Genomic DNA, 25287 nt, shown 5'->3' with positions numbered 1-25287 from the left:
ATTGGTTCGGCCCAGAAAGTTGGGGCACCTTGAAGAGGGGGGCTCACAGGTTATAGGTAGAGTCAAAACTTTTTCAATTGGCAATTGATTCAGAGTTAAGCTTTGCCTAAAGAGTTGAAGTCAACAGAAAGAAATGCTTGAGTTAAGGAGGATTGTGGAAGCCAAGGTTCTTGTTATGTAGATGAGGCCTCCAGATAGCAAGTTTCAGAGAGAATAGATGGTAAATGTCTCTTTTTGAGTCTTAGAAGGTGTCAGGCTCTCTAAAAAAAAAAAAACTAGTAAGGGAAGGAGGTTCTCTACAGGAAAAAAAAACCCCACAAAAGATGGCTTTGCAGGGCCATTTCAAGATATATCAAAGAAATATATTTTGGGTAAAATGCATTAATTTTCTTCAGGGTCTGTTATCTGTCATGTGATGATATACCAGAGTCAGGTTGGAATTTGGCATCCTATTGCTACAAAGAGTCTGTTTTGTATGGCAGTCTTAAGATCTCTATTTTAATGTTAATGCTGGTTAGTTCTGTCTAAACTCCAAAGGGAGGGGTTATAATAGGGTATGTCCAACACCTACCTTCTCATCATGACCTGAACTAGGTTTTCAGGTTTCTTTGGGATCCCCTTGGCCAAGAAGGGTGTCCACTCAGTCAGTTGGAGGCCTTAGAATTTTATTATTGGTTTGCAGTACTCATCCTTTAACTGTTCTCCAGTCTCCAGTTTCTTCCCACTCCAATTGAGCCAACTGATAGCTTCCAGATTCATATTTTTAAAAGCCAACCATGACCAGGACAGTTTCCTGCTTGATGAGCTGCAGTGGCTCCCTATGTGCCTCATGGGTAAATAATATTTTCCTAGACAGAAGTTCAAAGCTGCCACAATCTGTTCCCATCCTACTCTCCAAGCTTTACTTCCCATTACTCCTTCCACATTCTCTGTGCTCTGAATAATTTTTCATCATGTTCCCAGGAGCAGCGGGCAGGTCTGTTTTATTCCCTGCATCCCTCACTCCTCTACCACTGCCTTGCATATTGTAGGTGTTCAAAATAAATACCAATGGGACAAATGAAGGAGCCAGCCCTTCCTTCTTCAGGTTCTGGGTCTTTACTCACATTGAAAGTTTCTTTCCCCTTTTCTGCCTGTGGAGATGAAAGCTGCTTGGAAATGCTCACTCACTTTCTAGGAACAAGGGCCCTCATTCCCTTCTAAACTGCAGGTATACTTAATTTCTAACTTGGTCGGGGACTAGATCCACAAAATAATCAAAGCACAAAAGTTTATTGAGTAGATGAACATGAAGGTGCCAGTGAGGTAGATAATAACTCCATCAGGAAGAGACCATTGAGGCTGCAGTTGATCACACATACATCCTGAATTTTCATCTCCTCCTGGGGCCTTTATAGTCTGTTTGAGCTGCCATGCCAGAATATCACTGACTAGGTAAACAGAAATTCATTTTCCCACAGTTCTGGAGTATGGAAATCCAAGACCAAGAAGCTGTCAGGGTTGGTTTCTGGTGAGGCCTCTCTTTCTGGCTGGCAGACAGCCGCCTTCTTGCTGTGTCCTCACGTGGCCATTCTTCTGTGCACCTGCACCCTCACTGTCTCTTCCTTTTCTTATATGAACACCAGTCCTATTGGATTTGAATTAGGGCTCCACCTTTACAGTCTCGTTTAACCTTAATTACCTCTTTAAGGGCCTTGTCTACAAATACAGACCCATTGAGGGTTAGAGCATCAACACAGGAATCGGGGGAGTACAGGGACACAATTGAGCCCATAATTGAGCCCTTTCACTTTTACCCTTGTTGCCACTGAGTCCAGCTCCTGAAGCTTGGATGGGATGTGGATGGAGCACACATGCTTTTCTCTCTCTTCCCTCCTCCCCAGTCCCTTTTCTTTTCCTTCTTTGCATAATGAGATATTCTAGAATTTTCAAATAAACAAGAAAAACACAAAAGGTCTTTTTGTGTTCATAAGAGCAGTTGTGGAACTGGAGTATTGTGTTCCAATCTAGCTGTTCTCAGGTTCTCATGCAGAATGCTCCCTTTAAGATCTTCTAAAATCCTTCCACCCCTGTCCTGCAGGGAGGGGAAGAAAATCTCCCCCACCCCCCCTCACCCCTCCAACCTCCACCCCATCCTTGGAGGGAGGGGCAGTTGGTGGCAAAGGGAAATTTGGCTCACACCCTGAGGAAAACATTTTACCATCTCCCAGCTTAAATAAACAGTCCAGCCCCAAAGGGCTACTTTCTTATGTCTGTTTCTTGGCCTCTGCCATTTTCCACCTTCCATGTTAGTTATTTGAATACATTTCTAATCACACTCATTACACCATAAACTTCTTGAGGGAAAGGGGCTATCCAGAGGTAACATATGTGTGAATGAGTGAGAGGATAAGGGATGTGTAAATGAGAGACAATGTTATATGCACTTTAATGATCTTTTTGGGGGACTGGTACTGCCACCCAAAAATCCAGGCTGATTTCCTTCAGCCCTTCCCCGTGTTTTTGGCCCCTTCCCTATCAGCACTTGGTATATGCTTAGGGAATAGAGTGATTAGGAAGGGTTTGTTTGTAAGTCGCTAAAGCCCACAAAACAGTGGCTTAAAGGCAGATGTTTATTTTTCTTATGTAACAAAAAGTCTGGGAGTAGGTGTCTGCTGGCTTTCAGTCAGCTGCTAGATGTCAGAGCCAACAATTTAATGTTTCCTTGGCAGCTTTATGGATATGTTGCCTCCTGGATACAAGACAATTGCTACAGGTCCATAGCTGTTGTTTGTTTCAAGACAAGAGGAGGGGAGAGGAGGGTCAGGGAGAAGGAAGGGGGAATGGGGAAAGAGCCTACATTCGCTCTTTAAATGAAGAAAGCAAATCTGCCCTAGAAACCTCCCCTCCCCCAGAGTTCTGCTTGTTTCTCATTAGGCAGAATTGGGTTATGTGAGCATTCAGTGGCCTAAGGAGGTTGAAAAGTGAGGGTTTTGCTGGGAGTTGGTCATATATCTCCCTAAACCACATTGGGGTTCTATTAGCAAAAAGGAAGGAGTAATTACTATTGAATAGTCAAAGCTGGTAGCTATCAAATAAAATGCAAACACAGTTGAATGTTAGCTTAATAAGAATAATTAAAGACCAAGACTATTATAACAAAATGAATTAGAGCTTTAAAGTCCCATATATGAGTAAATAATTAAAGGATAATTATATTTTGGAGTGATATACATGCCTGCTCACAGTTTTACCTGATCTGCGCATTTGTTCACTCTCTTCCCTGTATTGTAATTTACAATGTATTTATCTACCCCTCCTACAAGATTCGTAAACTCTCCCATGAGGGTTTACCTGCAAATTCCCCATGGCTTCTAATTCATTGCCTTGCTGTTAGCAGGCACTTAAACATGTTAGCTGTGTAAAAGGAGACCCGAGGGTTACATAACCCTGTTTCTAATTCATGGTTTTACATGACATGACAAATTGCATCAATTAGACAAATATGCTCATTTAATTACTTTTCTTTGTCTCATGACCAGCACTGAACCCCGAACCTCAGCCAACTGTCTCCGGTGCATGTCTTTGGTCATATGGGAGCAGCTGAGGTTGTGTGGATGGCTCAAAGCAATTTCTTTCCCCAACTAGAAAAACAACTTAAAACATCTTCCTCTTGTAGGACAGTGCAGTGGAGTCTCTCACTTTGTTTAAGGCTTAGATTCTAAAGTCCCTGACTCAGTGACAATGACAATCGACACTATTCATAAATATCTCTCAGATTGCTCATAAAATACAATATGCTTTGTTTTGTGTGTACAAACCTGCACATATATATATGTGCAGATTTGTCTCTCCTTTAATGTTTACTCCTGAAATTAATAGAATTATCCATAGTATTTAAAATGTTACTCTTGTCTTTCTTGCAATCTCTCTCTTTCTCCCTGTGTTCAAAGTGTGAATAGCTGAATTCTGGTGAGTTAAATGTGGGATATGTGACCCGTCTGTGGTATCCTCACTCTGAATGAAAATCTGCATTAAAAGATGACTGAAAATAACAAGCAGGGCCTTGTCCCTCTGCCCTGTCTTTGCATACATGCCAAACTTTCTGAATTTACATGCCCTTGGCAAAGAGATAACTAAGGCATTCCGCTTGAAACAAACATTTTCTGGCAAAGGCGTGCTCAGTGTCAGGGCCCATTTTGATTTTTATCGACAGCAAAATATTATTCACCCAAGGAATCCAATCATCCCAGTAAATTGAAATTCTTTTTGTTTGTTTCAGGGCTGTGGTTCTGGCCCAGCATTTCCAAATGCTTCATAAATAAGCATCCAAGGGTTCATTACCAAAATATTTCCCAGCATATTTCTGACATTTTTGGGGGATTTTCTAGAGAAAAGACTGTACTGGCTCCTAGGGAGACATTTAATTCCTCTAGCTTCTGTCTTTTATATTTAAAGGCAACTCTATCCTCCTCCATCCCTGGCATATGTGGTAGCCATGGTAGGTTTGGTGGGTCCACCCACATCTTCTCACTACACAGATCCTTCACTGCTGGGTGCACCTGAGGCTGTGGAACCCAGTGAGCTAACAGAGTGGTACTCACCAGGGAAGACTGGAAATTCTTTTGTGCCCAGGGAGTCTAACCAAGCGTATTTCTGCTACTTGAACCCAAGATTGTGCTATTCTTAGCAGTGGGCTTTCTCGCTTGGTGGGAGGCTGGGATCAGGCATGACAGGAAAGGCCAGCCCTGTTCAGCTCCTGGTTCCTCCTATTCACTGCAAAGTAGCCTCAGCATTTCTGAGCTTTTGTACCTTCACAGGCTTGCAAATCTCTACACCGTGTTAGTTAATAACCACCTTGCAAGGGTCACAGGCACAGCACAATGAACCATCTAATGAGATGAAATGCCAAATGTTTATATTTACTTGATTTCTGCTATCCCCACTACCCCTGCAAACATTTTATTTGTAATGACTCAGTGAGAAACTTGCCCCACTACATCCTTGGAAGAAGAATGGGTAACTTGTCAGATATCAACTTCTTTTAACTTTTGTTTTTTAATACTTCAAAGTATGCACAAAAAATGCGAACATGCAACAAAAATGCTCTAAATAGCAAACAATTAAGGGCTAAGAAAAGAGTCTTAAAAATGAAATTGAAACAAGGGACTCTTTGACTAAACCTTTTACACAGAGGAAAGGAGCCACTTCATGTCTGAGACTGTTTTAACCTTTTCTCTTTATGAATCGTCTTTAGATGAGTGGTTTTGTTTCATCAAACAAAACCTTTGAAGTTCCACCCGTGGTAGACTTTCACATCTCCTCATTCAGGCAGCTTGGAAAGGATGTGGCCAGGGCAGAAACCAAGGATACAGGGATTTCAGCTTGTGGATAATAAGGGCGATTTAGGCAATTTGGAGTGATTGAGTCTCCAAATTGCCATCTCTTTTCCATTCAAATGGGATCAACACAACTCTCAAAGAATCTCAAAGTCAGATTAGAGAAGTGGGAATCTGGGGGACTTTGTCCTCCCTGTTTCCTCTGCTCGAAAGTGCTTTCCCAGGTACCAATTGGCAATTGGCTTTTGGCCTCCTTGCTTTGTTACTCTGATCACAAACACACACCCCCAGCCCTGACTCCTGTCACAGAGGCACCCATCATTACCTGACACTGTATTATTTTTTCATTTATTTATTTCTGTAGGTCTGAATCAAACAGATTTTATTCAACTTTTTAGAATGAGGAAAACAAATGATATAAAATAAGTCACAAAAATGCTTTCTTATCCTACTACCTCAAATAATTTTCAATGTTTTACAAAATACTCACCTAGCAAATACAAAAAGCATCAACACATTCTTCTTTTGTAACTTCTGCTGCAATATGTGCGATATTAGCAAACATATAAACTTCCATATCAATCCTAAAAGTTGGATTACTGAATTATTATACTAATTTGTATGATGTTACTCATATTTTTATTCATACACTTTTAATGAGATCATTGGCAACACATATAGTATTTTCTTTAACTTCATTTTCACATTAAGCCAACGTCTTTTGTATAGCCATCAAAAAGTAAATTACACAGGTTTATAGTCCAATTTAAGCTCTAGCGTCTTGGAATCAGCCACTTTCTAACCTTTCATGATGCCTTCCTGTTTTGCGAAACCATGATCAGCATGAATTGCAAACATACCTGCTTCAGTACAAGCATTTCTCAGGTCTCCTCCACTAAAGTCATCTGAAAACTTCACAATTACTCCATAATCAATTTCACCATACTTTGTAATGGGACTTGCATGGATTTTCAATGTGTCTAATCTTGCTTGTTCATTTGGCAAATCAATATGTATTTTTTTTCTATCTAATCTTCCTGGATGCAGCAAAGCAAGATCCAGTGTATTTGGTCTGTGTTATTTTAACTCTGTGCAGAGTATCAAATCCATCCATTTGATTCAGTAACTCCATTAAAGTTCTCTGAATCTGTCTGTCAGCTGAAGTACCCTTGAAAAACCAACAACCATCAATAGCATCTAACTCATCCCTAAAAATGATGCATGGTGGATGGTCCCTGGCATAATTAAACATTTCTCTGATCCAATGAGCCATTTCACCAATGTACTTGTCTACAATAGAACTAGATACAACCTTTAAGAAATTGCAGTCCTGGCCAGGCGTGGTGGCTCACACCTGTAATCCCAACACTGTGGGAGGCCAAGGCAGGTGGACCTGGGCACCATGGTGAAACCCCATCTCTACAGAAGATACAAAAATTAGCTGGGTAACTGGGTGTGGTAGCTCTCACCTGTAATCCCAGTACTTTGGGAGGGCAAGGTGGGTGGATTACCTGAGGTCAGGAGTTCGAGACCAGCCTGGCCAACGTGGTGAAATCCCATCTGTACTAAAAACACAAAAATTAGCCAGGCATGGGGGTGCATGCCTGTAATCCCAGCTACTCAGAAGGCTGAGGCAGGAGAATCACTTGAACCCAGAAGGTGGAGCTTACAGCAAACCGAGATCACGCCATTGCACTCCATCCTGGGCAACAGATGAGACTCCGTCTCAAAATAAAAAATAAAAATTAATTAATTGATTAATTAAAAATTAGTTGGGCATGGTGGTGCATGCCTGTGGTCTGAGCCACTCTAGAGGCTGAGGTGGGGGGATCACTTGAGCCTGGGAGATGGAGGTTGCAGTCAGCCAAGATCGCAGTACTGCACTCCAGCCTGGACAACAGAGTGAGACCCTGTCTCCAAAAAACAAAAAAAAAAAAAAAAAGGAAAAAAGTTGCAGTCCAGCTGGCCAGCAATAGCTTGTGTGCCAAGAGTGTTTTTCCTGTTTATGGTGGTCCACATAACAAACAGCCTTTTGGAGGTATTATTCCTACATGCTGGAATAACTGGGTTTGTAAGTGGTAACCCCTCAATTCCCGCATCTATTCTGATAGCCCTCCAATCTCAGAATAAGAAACATCCCAGGATCCTCATGAGACATGTTATAAATCAGTGACTCCACCTCTCTTGGTAAATGTCTCATGATAGTTAGTGTAGCCCTATCCAAAGCAACTCCTGTTCCTGGCTTCAGCTACTTTTGTGAAGCTGTCGACGACAGCTCCCAACATATCTTGGTCCATCTGCAGCTTTAACAATGAATTTTTCCTCAATTAATTGTTTAAGCATATTACTCACAATCTGCCCAACACTTTTTAGGGCCTTCAGATCATTTTCAGACTTTTCATACGGCTTGGTAAATTCTTTGAATTGTTCCCTTAGCTCCTTAAGGTGGCCGCCCATATCCATGCACTCTGGCAGCTTCTTGCTGTAGTCCTGAAATATCTTATCTCTAGGGTCCACCATGATGAGAAGTGCTATTTGTTTATTGTTTATTGTCTGTCTCTCTAACCATCATATAAGCTCCTCAAGTACAAGAACATTGTATTTCCTGTTCATTGACCACCACTATCTTGAATAGTGCTTGGAATATGGAAGGTGCTCAAAAAATATTGGTGGGATGGGTATTCAATTTTAACATCCTAATTTTATTAATGATTAAGCTGTGTTGTTGAGAGGTAAAGTGGCTAACCCAAGGTCACACAGCTGGTTAGTGGTAGACTAGGGGCAAAACCAACCAACCAACCAACCAACCAACCAACAAGCCAGCCAGCCAACCAGCTAACCAAAGATGTGGTTCATGAGTTAGTCTGGATTCCTCTAAAAGTTGAACCCCAGAGGTTTGTATACAGATAGTTTATTTGGGAAGGGATTCTAGAGAGCAAGAGTAAGGAAGTGGTGGCTGTGAGGAGGCTTAGGAAAGTCACCAAAGAACTCTCCATGTAGGGGATGAATGAGGGAAGATTAATCCAGTCTGTACTGACTGACTAAGGGTTGTACCATGGGTTTTGTAAGCCCTGAACCCCAGCTGTTTGTGTCTTCCCTCAGGTTAGGCACCATCCAGATGCACCTGTCCAGTGCAAAGCTGGCCAGAGCTGGCTTAGATTTGGTCACTGCAGCAGCTGCTGGAGCAAGGGAGGCAGGTGGGGACCAAGAAGGTTTGCAGTGGCTCACAGGGGCTGTCTAACTCAGCTGATGACTTCTAGTCCAGAGCTTTTTCATTCTAGCATTTGTGCTCTGTGCTCCCTGGTCACCACTAGGAGGAGTTAAAACATTTTGCAAAATACTTCACAGTGTGCTGAGCCATTACAACTTAGAACTGGAAATATTAGTTCTGTAAACTTTAAGAAAGCTAAGACAGCCATAAATGGCTCTAGAACGAGGCCAATTAATGCCTGACCTCCTGCACAGCCTTTTCTTCCTGGGGTTCTTACTGCCTCCATGGGGTCTGACCAGGAAACGAGGCACCTATCTTCTCTGCTCTTGGATCCCCCAAGCCTTCCAGGGGAGGCTCTGCTCCTCTCCTCCCACCTTCCAACTCTAGCTAGGCCCATCAAGCAGGCAGCAAGACCATCACTGCCTAAGGGATTTACCAATATGTGTGCACCCATCATGAATGCGCTGTCTAGCCTGGGAAGCCTGGTTCTTAAAGCACATTTTCTAGTGAATCTACGCTCCATGCCTTCGCAGCCTAAGGACTTTTGGAACTCCGAAGCAAGACAAACCATTCTTATTTCTCTGCTCTCTACTGTTACATCCTGTCCTCAAAGCAATAAGGCATCCTGGCCCAGCTTAAATGTGAAGGAAGGGCCCAATGAGAGAAAGGGCTGCCAGGATTAGAGGTAGGTGGATGGAAACAGTGAGCAATATTTTAAACATATTATCTCAGCATCTTTGAAGAGAAAAGTTGCTTTGTAAACCTAAAGAAATATCGGATCAGCTTGTCTGGTCAAGCTGGTCTTTGACCAGAGCATATGTATCATTTTTTTAAATTTTAATTTAAAAATTTTTTTAGTTTTAATTTTTTTTCTTTTCATTGGGAACACAACACATGTATCATTTTGACTGCTTTTCCTGTACTCAGCCTCCAAGAGGGCAGAGGTCATGTCTGTCTTGCTCATTGATGTATCTCAAGTGTTTAGCACAGTTCCTGGTGAAGATAGGTGCTCCAACAATTTCTATTGATAAACAAATGGCTCAAGGACACCACACACATACACACACACAGAGAGAGAGAGAGAGAGAGAGTAGCTGGTACTTATGTTAACTGTCCTGGATTTAGTATGTACCTGGTGGGAATAGGTAGGAAGCATGCACCTAATCTGACACTTTCATTGCTATTTTTTTCAACATGTAGAAAAGAAGCAGAACGACTTTCTCATGAACCCCATGGAAAGTTGAGAGTTCTTTAGTCTGTCCTCCTTCAGAGGTAAAGTAGCAATCAGCACATAGCTAGCTCTCATGACTTGAGCTGTGTCAGCCCTGGTGCTGAGCTTGCTAAGCCACACACCTGATACCTGCAGGCAATTACAGGCAGATGGTAGGTGCAGAGTTTGATTTAGATGGACTATCTTGAGTCTCCTTTCGTCCTTTGGATTCCTTGGTACTGACAGTTTCCCAGTTTCCCATGTTACCTGTCATAGTTCTGGACTAAAGACAATTTTTTACATATTTCTATATATTTGGACTTCTTCCAGGATGGGCCACTGTTCAAGTTGCATCATTAGTTATGAAATATGACATCTGTCTTCTAAAGCCATTTATTCTCCTGAGTTTGACAACACAGCCTGGCTTGGTGAGGAAGGCGCCAGCTGGACCACTTCTGGCCCTTTGTAAAAGCTTGTTATCTAATGTGGCAGCAGATGTCCTCCGAACGCTCTGGCTTATGGCTTGCCCAATAGCCTGGTGATTGATTCCAGTGGCCTCACAGAGGCTGATTTTGGCAGCAGAGGTAAATACAGTCTGGATGTAGATGTGGGAGGTGGTAAAATGGTAAAACTATCAGCCTTTATCATAGCGCAATTAGGTTTTGTTGGGGAGATTGTCTTTGAAGATAAAACCCTTGGCTTAAGCAGAAGAAGCAAAAGAAAGGCCTTTAATGAATCCCTACAGCCCTCTACTGGCCCTCATCATATCTGAGGCAGCAAATAGATAAAGTTTAAATATTTTTTTCCAGTGTCTTAATATTCTGTTAGGATAATTCCCCCAGTGGCCACTTTGCTTTCCTGGCATGTCCTGTTGTACTATTGTAACTTGCAGCTACAACTACTTCAAAACAGTAGCTTTGGGACAAATATGACAGTTCTTCCTGTTTTTTTTTTTTACCCCCTTCCCTAAGATAAGAGAGTGCTAATAATTCTCTAAGTTACAGATTATGTCAAGGTTTTAAATTAACACATTAATAAAGAAACCAATGGGGAAGATATAAGAAGAGTTTCCCCCAGGCTCTTGTAGGAAGTGTGTGTGTGTGTGTGTGTGTGTGTGTGTCTAGCAAAATAAAAAATGCTAGACTAAATATGAACCTGGTTAACCTTCTACAAGACAATAAAAGTATAACCCCTCTGTAATACTTTTGGAGTAATTTCCCTACCAGGCTACAAAAACCCTATTCATATCTGCAAACTACCTTAATTTTACAGGACTGCAAATCACTGTGCTTTATCAGTTATGAATTGTGGGTCAAATATCCTGTGACAACAAAGTGCCATTTCTCAAGAAAGGAAATTAGTTGGAAACTGCTGTCACCTGGCCACTCAAAAGAGTGATGCTTGGCCCAGCAGCACTGGTGTCAGTGGTGAGCTTGAAAGAAATGCAGAATCTCAGGCTCCACCTTAGACCTTCAGAATCAGAACTTGCATTTTAACAAGGTGCCTACATGATTTGCACGCACATTAAAGTTTAAGAAGGCTGCTCTAGAGGAATATTTTAAAAATCAAGCAGTTGCAATTTTTACACTTTCCAAGTTTGAGATATATTTTACTTTCTTGATAGTTGCTACATGCCACAATAGGATCAGGGGTAAGCCCAGGTTTCAGCCCTCAGAATGATCCATTAGTTCTAATCACTGGGCCTAAAATGACTAAATACTTTCAGCAAGTTCCAGGCAGGCTGCCTTCAGCTGGTTCAGTGCATTAGCTATCTTCTGCTTCTAGGGGAGGCTTTGGAATTAGGGTTACTATAGGAAGTCAGCAGGGAACTCAGTTTTGGGTCTGGTTCTGCCATGGTATGTGCTGGGGCTTGACATGGATTATTTGCACTAATCCTCACTAAATTCAGATGAGGAGGCAGCACCACCCTTGTTTCTCAAAGAAGTGCCCAAGAGCATATGACTAGAAAGCACAAAGATGGGAATGGAAATCAGGCACGATTCCAAGTCCCTTCTTCCCTCTGTGTGGTCTTCCATCACAGAGTCACTAAAGCTCATAGCTTTCTCATCTAATTCTTCAAATCTCCTTTTACCTCCAAAATTTTTGAATTCATTGATATACTGAATTCTTATAACTTTCATTGCTAATGAAGAGGAATCCTGTCAGATTTACTAATAATCGACATCACCTTGATACCATTAACTAGCACCAATAATTGACTCTTCGAAACTCCTCTGTACTCTGAGTACCCAGCTCTGAGTTCTAGCTTATCATTTATTACTGTTTTGAAAGTAGCTTCTCCCATTATGTGCTTCTCACTTGAAACCACCTTCTGGGGAAAAAAATGGGAAACTGTGTCTTTTTTATGTTTATATCCCCTGAAGCTAGTAGAGTCATTTACATATATTTAGTGCTCGATACATGTTTATTGAACTAAAGTAAACCAGTAGACATGCAACTGCATCAGGAAACTCCCCAATTGTAGGACTCAATTGTCCAAATTAATCTCTAATACAAATCTATCATTATATGCATATCCTTAAATTTTTTCCATAAAATAAAACTGCCATTCCATTGCACAGTGGAGGATTTATTTCACATATCAATTCTTTCAAATGAGCAGGGGTCTTCTGCTCTCTATTCTTCCAACTGAGGCAACCAGTAATGCTCAGCTGAACAAAAATTTGAAAGATAGAGGCATAAGTGATAGGAAATTGAATGGCAATGTGAAAACCCTTGATCTGTTTACAAATGATAGTTTCAAAAAAGGAATGTGTCTGTCATAGGGTTGACTTAGGTCAGGGGTTCTAAACTAGGGGCCACTTTTCAACCTCCTTCCCTCAGAGATATTTGGCAATATCTAGAGACATTTTTGGTTGTCGTAACGGGTTGGGGAGCAGACTTAATACATTCTTATTGGTTGATTGCTTGGCTTGACGCATGACTTTGATACCTTCTGCATCTCCACAATTGAATAGTCATTGTCTAATAATAACCAGAGGCGCTACAAATCCCAGAACATTCTTCTGAATCAGTCATAGAGTGTGGCTGTTTCAGGACCTTCTCTTTCTCTCAAATCCTGGGCACTTCACCATCATCTGTCCTTTATCTGTTTATGTATATGTTCTTCACATATAACTAGACCATAAATTTCTTGCTTCCAGAGACTATACGTCTTACTTCACTGTGCCCTATTGGCCACAATTTCTTGTAATTCTGCCTTAAAACACTTCAGCATTCAGGACATGCTAATGATGCTTTATTTTTGGAATCCAATGATTAGATTGTTGGTCCTCCTTAAATAGTCTCTATGTTAAATTGCAACTAACCAGAATATGAAGTGACCAAAATCGTCTACTCTCTCACTAATTTGGATAAATTAGGATTCATGGTACTTGACATTCAGGTTTGTGTTCTTGAGGTCAGAGTTTATGTAACTTTAGATATTTAGGGTTAGAGAGGAACTCCTTTAGTTCTATTTTCTTCCTTGATTCTCTAGCTTGTGAAGATATTGTCCTTATCTGAGAAATAAAATAGAGACTTCACTCATACACACACAAAAAAAATCAAAAACAAAAATGAAAGCTGATCTGTTCAGCTAGATAAATTGTGGTTGCTAGGCATGATGGGAGTTTGACGTTTGAAGAATTTTGACAGGAGGATCAGTCCTACGTAAGTTTGTGACATATGTAGTGGATGTGTTCAGCACTGAACTCTTTAATTCCCTCGACATCCCATAATATGTCCACTGCCACCTCCCCAACCATGCTATCTCCCCACCTTTATCAGAAGTCATTGTTGTCTGCACCAGAAGGAACATCTGAGGAACAGTTACTACTTTGGTGCTGAGTAATTTCTTGCCCATACCAGGAACACGTGTATTTTAAAACAGAAACTCAAAAAAGGAATAACTAATAATGGGATTTTAAATATCGGATAATTAGGGTTGAATAGATTTTGAGGAGCCTTTCCTCAGTATCCCTTAAGTGACACTATGTTTAAGCCTGAAAAGATAAAACAAGCGCCAAAAAGACCTCAGGTTGGAGTCCTGTGAAATGATAATAAGATTTTTAAAAATTCATGTTTAAACTTTTGTTCTCATTATTTCCTGTTCCCAGCTATCAACTGGGAACAAGTACCTTGAGCTTCTAATAGAGGAAGAAAGACAGCTTTTGAGGGTGTTTGATCTTTGCAAGCTTACGTCATCCCAGGAAGCTTAATAATAGAGAAACTACAAGTCATTTAATTTTATTGCTGCCAGAAATTGGTTTTCTTTTGGGCTTTTTCTGGTCAGAAATCTAAGTTCAAAAGGAGTCTAGAGAATACACTTTGGAAAGGTCACAGTATCTCTGATGGTAGCAATATTTAGTAAGCCCTTGCTATGTGTCTGGCCCCATCCTGAACACTTTCTATTTTCAAATCATGACTCTACTAGTAGGTTACTCTTTTACTATTACCTCCATGTTCTGGGTGAGGAAGCCTAAGGTCACAGCAAGTAAATGCTAGAGACAAAACTTGAACCCACATTGCCTGGCTGTGTGTTTTCCAGCCTCTTGCTGTATTGCTTTTCCAATCATATCCAGGCTGCCTCTGCTATCTTCAGGGAGTTTTCCCACTGAAGGGGAGTGTCTATGCATGAGGAAAATGAATGATAATTTGCTAAATATGCTAACATAGCTTTTCTTGCTTTCCAGGTTTTGGAGGTGCCCTGGGTTACCTTTTGGGTGCTATAGACTGGGCCCATCTGGAACTGGGAAGACTGTTGGGTACAGAATTCCAGGTCATGTTCTTCTTCTCTGCGTTGGTGCTCACTTTGTGTTTTATTGTTCATCTGTGCAGTATCTCTGAAGCCCCACTTACAGATGTTGCAAAGGGCATTCCCCCACAGCAAACCCCTCAGGACCCTCCATTGTCATCAGATGGAATGTACGAGTATGGTTCTATCGAGAAAGTTAAAAATGGTTATGTAAATCCAGAGCTGGCAATGCAGGGAGCAAAAAACAAAAATCATGCTGAACAGGTAAAGATGAACATTTTTTTCTTTACATGGGAAAAATATTCTTGCTCTTTGTTTTGTTTTTTTTTCAATTCTTTGTTTTGTCTGTTTGTTTGACGAGAAGAGTTTCATGGAGTCTAATTGAATTCCCAAATCCCCAGTAGCTATCATCCCTTGGAATTAAAATTTTATATCTCAAAGAAAAATGTCTGCATTTTCCTCTGGTCCTCCTGTCTCTTACTTCCCTCAGAGCATCCAACCAGGGAAGATGAAACCAGTTGAGAAAGATTAGGCCACAAGAGAAGCCTAAAATCATCCTTAGGCCGGAATAAATATCCTCTTAGATTAGGATCATAAATTAGAAATTTTTTCCTCCAAATAGTAGCATCCTTGGGTTGGTGACTGAGTTGGGCATATTGAATTTGCCTGTCATGAGTTGATTGGATATTTTAGTTCATTTTCAGTGAACTGCACAATGAATTCATCAGCTTAAAATTTGAAATAAAACTCAACTAACTGCCAGAGAAATGAGACCACGTTCAGATGAAATGATCAGAGAAGAGACTAGAATTAAGCTGAGCAATATAGTAGCTAATAATCCCATGGGACTATTTAAATTAAAATAAAAATAAAATTAGAACTTCATTTCTTCAGTTACATTAGCTACATTTCAAATGCTCAAAGGCCCCATAGAGCTTGTAGCTAAAATATAGGATGGTGCAGATGTAAGACATTCTCATCATTGTAGAATGTTCTGTTGGACAACACTGATGAAATAATTGCATTTTCCTTCAAGCTAAAATTGAATGCCAAAACCTCAGGGATATAGAACAAAGGATTCCTTGATTGACAAAAGGTTGTAGAAGACTTAAGTTCAAATCATGTTTCCTCTAGCTGCTGACTTGTGTTATTCATTCAATGACTCACAAATAGCTGCTTGCTATAGGGTAACCTAAAGATTAAGAGCACAATGGTTAAATCCTGGCTATGCCACCTCTGGATTGCATGACTTTGGGCATTTACATTTCTGTTAAATGAGAAAATAATTCCATCTACCTACAAGGGTTTTGTGCAGGTTGCAGGGGCTAATCCATGTAAAGTTACTTAGAGTGTTTGCTACCACATAGTAAGCTGTTGGGTTTAGGTCTTGTTATTATGACCCTGGCAGAAAGCTAGAGTGCTTTAAGCACAAACAGGGAACACAAATCTGGACTCCAACAACTTTCAGACAAGCTCAGTGAATCTCACCTTCCTGTGAGGTCAACTTCTTTTGTTGGCTTGGCCAGTCTATTTTCTAGGATGATTAGGATGTTCAACTAAGGTAAAGCATACAAAAACACTTTTTCAAACTTCACATAAATATATCAACACATTATACTCATTATTCATTTAACAAACAGCTTGAGGTACTGAGTATGTGCAAAGCACTGTACTAGATATTTGGGGACCATAAAGCTGACAAATGTCCAGTCTCTATGCCCAGGAATTTACAGCCTAACAGGTGGCATAGCCATTTATACCATGACTCATAATCCGTGATAGAACATGGTAAATGCTATAGAAACAATGTATCTGTTCAGATCTTTTAAAAAGGCACCAAGATAGGATTTGACATGTAAGAGGTTCATTAGAGAAAACAGCGTGAAAGATAAAGTGGAGAAAGCAGAAATAGGAAGGGAAAGTCTTCTTATCTTGATGCAAGTCAAACACCTGTGAAAGAAGAAAGGAAAGGAAAGAGGATAGGGTAGGAAGCCTCTCAGATGCAGTGAAGTTCCAAGAAAGCTTCACCCAGCCCAAACAGGAGTCCTCCAGCCAAAGTTGCTCCTTAGAGGAGTCCCAACTCTTGTACGAACAGGCTAACACTATTACCCCCCGTCTTGTTAGTCACTATCTGGGAACAGCCAGGAAAGGGGTAACCTTGGCAGGAACAGGTACAGAAACAGAGCTCCTTGGCAGGAACAGGAACAGTGGATCCAGAGAAGCAGCGTTTGGGGCTGTCAATCAACTGTGTTTTCTCTGGTAGGTGACCCAAATGGCACATTTCCAAGGTGGCCACAAATGGCAAAATAGCAATTGCTTTTAGTTTTAAAGAGGGAAGGATTATGCCTAAATAAATGGAGAAAGCGTCAAGGAGGAGATCACCCGAGTTGTGCCTTGAATGATAGTTAGGATTTAAATAGAGATTTTGGGGGAAAAATACTTCGGACAGAAGAGCATCAGCAAAGCCACAGATATAAAAAAATGTTTTTAAAGCATGAAGCATATTTGTAGAAAGTATAAGTGGTACCATAGATCACAGAGTTTGTAACTTTAGAAATAAAGTTAGGAAAGCAAATTAGAGACAGATTTTGGAAGCTTTTGAATGCCAGCATAGGAACTGAAATTTTATTAGGTAGATGATGGAGGTCCATCAAAACTAGTGGGGTGGAGGACTTCTTGATGTTAGCTTTTTTTGGTTTGCTTTTTGTTTTTGATATTAATCCAGCTGCTGCTACAGGGAATAAAGAGGTACCCAGGAGGGTTTATTTGGGTGAATAATAAGATTTCTTGGAATGCGTTGCACTGCGTGCATGGTTCATTCACTTGTGCATTCTTTTATTCATTCAATAGCTATTAATTACCCCTGCCAGACCCAGTGCTGAGCATCAGAAGACTAGTGAACACCACAGCCCTTGTTCTGCCCCATGGAGTTGTCATCTAGCAAAGTGTGCCTATGTGTTATTTTGCTTTCTTAATCAAAGTTTAATTAGATTTACAAAAACATTGCATATAGTAGAGAGAGTTCCTATCTATGCTTTACCAGCTTCTCTCTTATGTTAACATCATAGAGAACCATGTACCTTTGTTAAAACTAAGAAATTATCACTACTTCCATACTGTTAGGTAAACAGCAGACTTATTTGAATTTCACCAGTTTTTCTACTAATGTCCTTTTTTTAAAAAAATATATTTCCATAGGTTATTGAGGAACAGGTGGTGTTTGATTACATGGTAAGTTCTTTAGTGGTGATTTGTGAGATTTTGGTGCACCCATCACCTGAGCAGTATACCCTGCACCCAATTTGTAGTCTTTTATCCCTCATCCCCTTTCCACACTTACCCTCCGAGTTCCCAACGTCCATTGTGTCATTCTTATGCCTTTACATCCTCATAGCTTAGCTCCCGCTTATAAGTAAGAACTTGCAATGTTTGGTTTTCCATTGCTGAGTTACTTCACTTAGAATAATATTCTTCAGTCTCATCTAGGGCACTGTGAATGCCATTAATTCATTCCTTTTATGGCTGAGTAGTATTCCATCATATATATAAAAGATACTTGCACACGCACGTTTACAGCAGCACAATTCGCAATTGCAAAAATGTGGAACCAACCTAAATGCCCATCAATCAACGAGTGAATTAAAAAACTGTGAGATATATATATCTCTCACAAGAATGGCCATAATAAAAAAAAATAGATGTTGACGTGAATGCAGTGAATGGGGACGCTTCTACACTGCTGGTGGGAATGTAAACTGTACAACCACTATGGAAAACAGTGTGGAGATTTCCTGAAGAACTGAAAATAGAACTACCATTTGACCCAGCAATCCCATTCCTGGGTAATATCCTTTTTCTGATCCAAAAAGGATATTTTGGATATCACATTACATTTAGCGAAGTGGTTTACAAAATTTAAAAACTGTACTTTATTTTAATGGTATTTTAGGGAATTTTTTTTGGTACATATAGTCAGTAGAAAACCTCATTTTTTTGGTATTCAGTTATGTATATTAATAAAAGCAATACATCTTAGCTGTTAGTTATAAAAATCTGTGAGTAGTTTTTCCTTGAGATCAAGTGCTTCCTCCAGTATTGTTTACTCTGTTCATTTGCTTAGCATTTTTCCAAAATAAATGCAAAAGTAAACTTCGACACTGCTTATGTTTGAATTGGCAAAATGGTTGAGTGTGATCTGCTGAAAGGAGGCCTCATTCTATAAACATGACTGCCTTGGAGTTGAGTTGCCACAGCACATCAACCTGCCTCTCCCCATGCCACTTGATAGGAGAATACAGTCGAAGAGAGTAATCTGTTCATATGATTCCAACAGTAGCTCCTATTTTAGGATGAGTGCAGTGTTTTTCATAACTGTAAGAGTGCAAGGAGGAACTGCGAGGTCATTGGGATAAAGCCTTCATTTTATCTCGATCACACAAGTGAAGAAAATTTGAGATTTTAGGTCTCCTAATGCCTGGACTCAACCCCCTTTCCCTACACCAGGCTGCCTGGCAGAGAATACTTGTACTCCTTGCGCCTCCTTCACCAACAAATCAGAACTCTAAGATTACTAGTTGGACTGGAGCCCTTTGTGCATTTATGCAGGACAGCCAAAGAATCATGGAATATCTATATGAAAACATTCATGCAGTCATTAAAAATGTATGTTTCTGAAGGTTTACTAAAAATATATCAGGTAAAATGTACATTACATACACAAAACCATCTTTATTTTCAGAGAAAACAAGCTGCGTACATAGAGGAAAAAATGGAAAGGAAATATACCAAAAATGAAAAATCTGGATGATAGGCTTACAGGAAGCTTTAATTTTCTATTTTTAAATCCTACAATACATCCAAAATTTCTATAATAGATAAAAAATAAGGAAAAAAGTAATCAAATAATGTGAAAGTGAAAATTAAAAAATAATGTGGTGGTTTGGGGAACAAAACAAGGCGCGGTTTTACTAAATATAAGTATATACGTGATAATAGATAACACCCTGATAGATTATATGCTTCTTTGATGTCCCCTTCGATAGACTGGGACTCCCCCTCCAAGAGTCGCATAGGACAGGGGTTGTCCCATCCACTCAGAGGCTGCTGTGAGGATCAAATGAAATTAACTGAGTGGAAGCCTTTTGAAAGGCATGGAACTCCCACACGAGTACAAAAATAAATACAACAGATACAGCGAACTTTCTAGTAGGGGCCACATGAAAAATTTTGTAGACTCTGAATGATCTTGTTATTTGGTTTAAAAAACAAATTGAGACCAGTGCAGTGGCTCATTCCTGTAGTCTCAGCAACTCATGAGGCCAAGGTGGGAGGATCCATTGAACTCAAGTGTTTGATGCTGCAGTGAGCTGTGATCATGCAGCTGCACACTTGTCGGAGCAACAGAGTGAGACCCCACCTCTAAAAACATAAATATAAATAAATAAGCAAATAAAATAAGACAAAAAGATAAATTAAGAATATAGCACAGAGTAATACATCTTACTCTCAAAGCCATGGATTTGCACTTTTCTTCCAAATGTGTGCCCTGGGAGGTCTCCAGTTAAGCAAAGGAAGTCTGCACTTCCCCAGGGTCAGGGCCAAGGCTTCAGGGCTGTCATTGCTTGCCAAAGACATTGCTTTCCAAAATAAGGGTGGCTGAGTAATTTAAGAACAAATTTTTCTTTTTTAATGGCAAGAGGGCTGAATTATTTCAGGAGTTTAAACCAGATCTCATAAAATCTATCTCCAATTCCTCCATGTCATCAGTTGCTCCCTTTAATATTTAAATAGTCTCCTTTTCAGGGTACGTTTGTGAAGTTTTCTTTCTCCCTGATGACTCTGTACCTTTTTCGCTTGTAAATTCATCGCTACCCAGTCTCCAGCTGACAGTGGTGAAAAATAAATGCAGTAAAACAACTCCCAAGGTTTCAGAACCACTGAAAGGGTTTTACCAAGGAAATTGATGAGTCAGGAATAATATCCCAGCTGGGTTTTTATTCTGAGTTAAAATATACAAAGGGGCTTTGAATATTTACACTCCCAGCTTTTACGGAAATACTAGGCACATCTTGAAAGCTCATATTTATTTTTAGAAGAAAGGAGAAATTAGGCTAACAATGAAAGCAGGCTGAAAATTATGTATAAGTCAGAAGCATATATTAATATTTAGAATGAGGCTGAATACTTGCTGGCCAGATTCACTTTCTCAGTTTTGCATTTTTGGAAAGAGAGGAAGGAAAGTGATGACAAACCATTTAGTTGGAGGCATGAAAACCAGGCTGTTGTTTCTTGGGCTATTGTTAGCTGCTTCTTTCTGTGGTTGATGAAAAAGTAGTAATTCTGCACTTCATTTTGGTTATAACCATTTATTTTTACAGGTACCATATTCTACTTGCAGAAAAACAGTTATTTTCCTTCAATCTAGGGAAATGTCTATAGTGTTTAACACTGATTATCAGAAAATGAGTATAGTTATGGTCAGTGGGCTAGATACTGCAAGACTGATGAATTTAAAAAAATCAACTTACACAACAAAATTAAAATGGGTGAATATAATTTTCCACAACAAAGAAGTAAAAAGCATGATTATATAAGGTTAAGAAGTATAAAAAATATGCTATTACAGTTAAAATAGAAAATTTCAGTAGACTGTCTTATAAACTAGCCAGTACTCAATGTCATGATTCAGAATAAATAAAAATATGACAAGAAAGACTCATTACCAAATCGTGTCTGATGTTGATGATCTCAGTGTCTTCAGGGAAGCTAATCAATTAATATTCCCAAGGTTTCTTTCTTCTCTTATATGACAAGATGCTAAAAGCTATTATCATTCTTTGTATTTCAAAACAGTTGTATCAATAGTTTAAAGTTTCTCATTCTCTCAATGTTTCTGAAACCAGAAAAACTATAGCTTCTAGTTTTAACCTAATTTAAATCTAAATTAAGGAATTGGGGCCTATATATTCATTTTTTACATATATGTGTGTGGGATGGGCCTTCCTAAAGTTAATGGAAAAATAGAATTAAAAGATAAAAGTTAAAAAGAATAAACTTTATTTCTTAATATAAGCTCCATTGAATTCATTGCTTACTTTTGTAAGCAATGATACCAGCCATTTAGCCCATCCCTAAAGAACTGGGGGTCCTGGAGATTTAGCTATGTCAATGCAGCCTTTTTTACAATATTAACTGAAAAACCATGGGTGCCCTTTATAGATTTTTTAAGATTAGGAAACAGAAGTCAGAAGGAGCTAAATCAGGACTGTGGGGTTGATGCCTAAAGAAATTCCATCAAAATTATCACAACATTGCCCTTGTTTGACAAGAGGAATGAGCAGGACCATTGTTACGGTGGACAAAGACTTTCTGGTGAAGATTTTGTGGGTGTTTTTCTGCTAAAGCTTTGGCCAACTTTCTCAAAACACTCTCATAGTAAGTAGATATTATCAATCTTTGGCCTTCCAGAAAGTCAACAAGCAAAATGCCTGAGCATCCCCAAAAAACTGTTGTCATGGTCTTTTCTCTTGACCTGTCCACTTTTGCTTTGACTGGACCAATTCTACCTCCAGTAGCCATTGCTTTGATTGTGCTTTGTTTTCAGGATCATACTGGTAAAGCCATGTTTCATCTCCTGTTACAACTTTTTGAAGAAATGTTTCAGGATCTTGATCTTATATGTTTAAAATTTTCATTGAAAACTCTGCTCTTGTCTGCAGTTGATCTGGGCACAATACTTTTGGTACCCACTGAGTGGAAGGTTTGCTGAACCTTAACTTTTCAGTCACAATTGAGTAAACTGAACCAACTGAGATGTCTATGGTGTTGACTATTGTTTCTGCCATTAATTGTCAGTTCTCTTCAATTAGGGCATAAACAAGATTAACTTTTTTATTTGCAAACTGATGTAGATGGTCTGCCCCTGAGGACTTCATCTTTAACACCATCTGGTTCCTTCCTAAAATGAGTTATCCATTTGTAAACTGCTGATTTCTTTGGGACATTGTCTTCATAAACTTAAAAAAAAAAAAAATCAGTGTTTCACCATTCTTCTACTGAAGCTTCACCATAAATTTGATGTTTATTCTAGCTTCAATTTTAGTAGAATTCATGTTGCTCTGTTAGGGGCTGTTTTCAAACTGATGTCTTATCCTTCTCAGTGCCTCAAACTAAATCTTCTTCAGACATGCTATAACAAGTTAGTATGAGTTTATTTTGCTTCAAAAAAATTTTTGGAATCCATGCATAATTTTTTCATAATATGTATTTTCCATTAACATATTGAAGACCCCGTGTGTGTGTGTGTGTGTGCGTGCGTGTAAATATATATATCTGAGTTCTACATTGTTCTTACTTCTAACTCAATGTAGGGCTCATTAACATGTTTCTGCTATCATTAGGATTCAGAGAAATAACCTGGGAGGAGACATCTGGCTAAGAACAGGGAGCTGACTGGCTCTTTGTATTAATGTTCTAATGAATAAAAAATTTTCACAAACTTAGCTGCTTAAAACAACATCAGTTTATTATCTCACAGTTCTGTAGATCAGAAGCCTGAGTAAGCTGCACTAGGTTTTCTGCACAGGGTCTTACAAGGTTGAAGTCAAAGTGTTAGCAGAGCTGTATTCTCATCTGGAAGCTCAGTGGGAAGAGCCCACCTCAAAGCACATTCAGGATGTTGGCAGAATGCAGTTCCATGTGGTTGTAGGACTGAGATCCCTGCTTTCTTGTTGACTGTTGGCCTGGAGTTGCTCTCAGCCCCTAAATGTCACTCTCAGGTCCTTTTCAAGTGGCTTCCTCCACCTTCAAAGCAGGCATTTCTTGTGCTTTGAGTTGCTCTGACTCTCCCTTCTACTACCAGCTGGAGAAAATTCTGTACTTTTCAAGGGCTCATGGAATTTGGTTAGGATCACCCAGGTAATCTCCCTTTCAATTAACTCAAGGTGAGTGATTAGTAACCTTAATTATTAATATATCTGCAAAATCCCTTTGCCATGTAACAGCACATAATCACAGGGATGACATCAGGGGACCAAGATCGTGACAGACATCTTGGATTTGCCTACTATGCTCTCACAGTTAAGAGACCCAAGAATTACAATCATCTAGGAGCTGGCTTATGTCTGTGAGCTTTGTCCTTGTGCAACAGTTCTGTCTTTCAGAGATAGGATGCTCAATGTCTCCTACACCTTGGCCTGAAGCTAGGACGATTCTCATTCCCTTTGCCCTTGGGTCCAAAGCCTCATTCTGGGCCTGAAACTGCCAAGCAGCCACTCATGCTTAACAGAATACCTCCTGTGAGTCTACTCCATGGAAACTTAGTTCCATGTCCAGGAAAAGTGACACTTTGTGTGATGGCTGACTGACAAATACATAACATGGCTGTGTGCTCTGGCTCCCTTAGCTGGCTAAATTTCTGCAGTGAAGATCACACCTCTGTTTCATGTTTTATTTCAGACTCGCAGGGCAATGACATTAAAGTCACTGCTGAGAGCACTGGTGAGCATGCCTCCTCACTACCGCTACCTTTGCATCAGCCACCTCATTGGATGGACGGCCTTCCTGTCCAACATGCTGTTCTTCACAGATTTCATGGGCCAGGTAATGAACATGTCTGTGCACACATTCACTGTTACACATCATTTCCTCCATTAACACCTGTTGAGGTTCTATTGGGCTATCCTCTAAGATTGGCACAGTAAGAATGTAGGAAAGGGTACCATCAAGAAGCTGGCTTACAGACAGGTCTAGAAACATGCTACTATACCCTGGACAACTAGAGGACACTACGGAGCCTGCCAGTATTTAATCAAATACAACAAATAGGGCAAATTTATGTGAGCTGTAGCAATCATGGCAGGCTTCAAAAAGGAGGGGTGGGGTTCAGGCTGGGCATGGTGGATCATGCCTGTAATTTCAGTGCTTTTGGAGGCCAAGGTGGAAGAATCATTTGAGGCCAGGGGTTCAAGGATGTGGTGACCTATGATTGTGCCACTGTACTCCATTCTGAGTGACAGATCAAGACCCTGTCTCTTAAAAAATAAAATATAATAATAAATACAAATAAAAAAGGAGGTGCAGTATGGTCTGGGCCTTGAAGGGTGAGTAGGAGTTAGAGGAATATTAGAGAGGGAGAAAATGTTCCAAGCAGGAACGGGAATGGCCCATGTGGAGATGAGTCAGAAGCCAATTGGCTGTAGCAGAAGATGAGTGGTGGGATTGCCTAAGTCAGGTGGGGCCAGCTGTGAGATGGAAGGAGGAATGTGAAGGATCTGAGAGAGTGTTTTTGAGATCTGATGCAGCAAGCATTAGATTTCTGATAGGCCCTTGAATGAAGATGTGATAGGATGGAAGGGGTGACTTTGTCATGACAGCATCAGCTCTGTACTCTAGAAAGGGTCCCTCAGGCAGGGACATTTGCTCCCCAGGGGTGGAGAAGCAGAGTGCATGAGAAGGGGTTCTTACTACATTGCAGTACCTCAACAGCCTCCAATCTCTCTTTCAGATTGTGTACCGTGGGGATCCCTATAGTGCACACAACTCCACGGAGTTTCTCATCTACGAAAGAGGAGTCGAGGTTGGATGTTGGGGCTTGTGCATCAACTCCGTGTTTTCCTCACTATATTCTTGTAAGTCTCTCTCTCTCCTAAGGATGTCTTCTAAAAGGTTCTGGTCTAGCACAACTTGGATCTGATATTTCTATGTGTATTTCCTACTGTTTAAAATACCAGATCTTAATAAATCTATGGACATCAGGAAAAACTATTACCTTAAAAAGGACCATATAAAGCAT

General features: G+C 40.1%; 1 protein-coding gene and 1 pseudogene across 3 annotated transcripts in view; one reads left to right on the top strand and one right to left on the bottom strand.

Moving 5' to 3' along the window:
* The window catches only part of SLC45A2 (solute carrier family 45 member 2), a 41106-nt gene that overhangs the window by 5998 nt on the left and 9821 nt on the right, over window positions 1–25287 (top strand). The window contains exons 3-6 of one of the 3 annotated variants that reach the window (XM_054555457.2): window positions 14434–14759; window positions 17694–17726; window positions 23952–24095; window positions 25000–25123. In XM_054555457.2, the coding sequence (XP_054411432.1) occupies window positions 14434–14759; window positions 17694–17726; window positions 23952–24095; window positions 25000–25123 (627 nt within the window). Of the gene's footprint in view, window positions 1–14433; window positions 14760–17693; window positions 17727–23951; window positions 24096–24999; window positions 25124–25287 lie in introns of those variants that run through there. The other 2 variants (XM_024247183.3, XM_024247184.3) reach the window with 2 other exon arrangements.
* LOC100455285 (26S proteasome regulatory subunit 10B-like) lies at window positions 6063–7841 on the bottom strand (annotated as a pseudogene).

Source organism: Pongo abelii, chromosome 4 (genome assembly GCF_028885655.2).
Source record: "Pongo abelii isolate AG06213 chromosome 4, NHGRI_mPonAbe1-v2.0_pri, whole genome shotgun sequence".
NCBI classification, from domain to species: Eukaryota; Metazoa; Chordata; class Mammalia; order Primates; family Hominidae; genus Pongo; species Pongo abelii.
The sequence above is the reverse complement of the archived record's forward strand: the minus strand, read 5'-3'. Positions and strand labels throughout refer to the sequence as shown.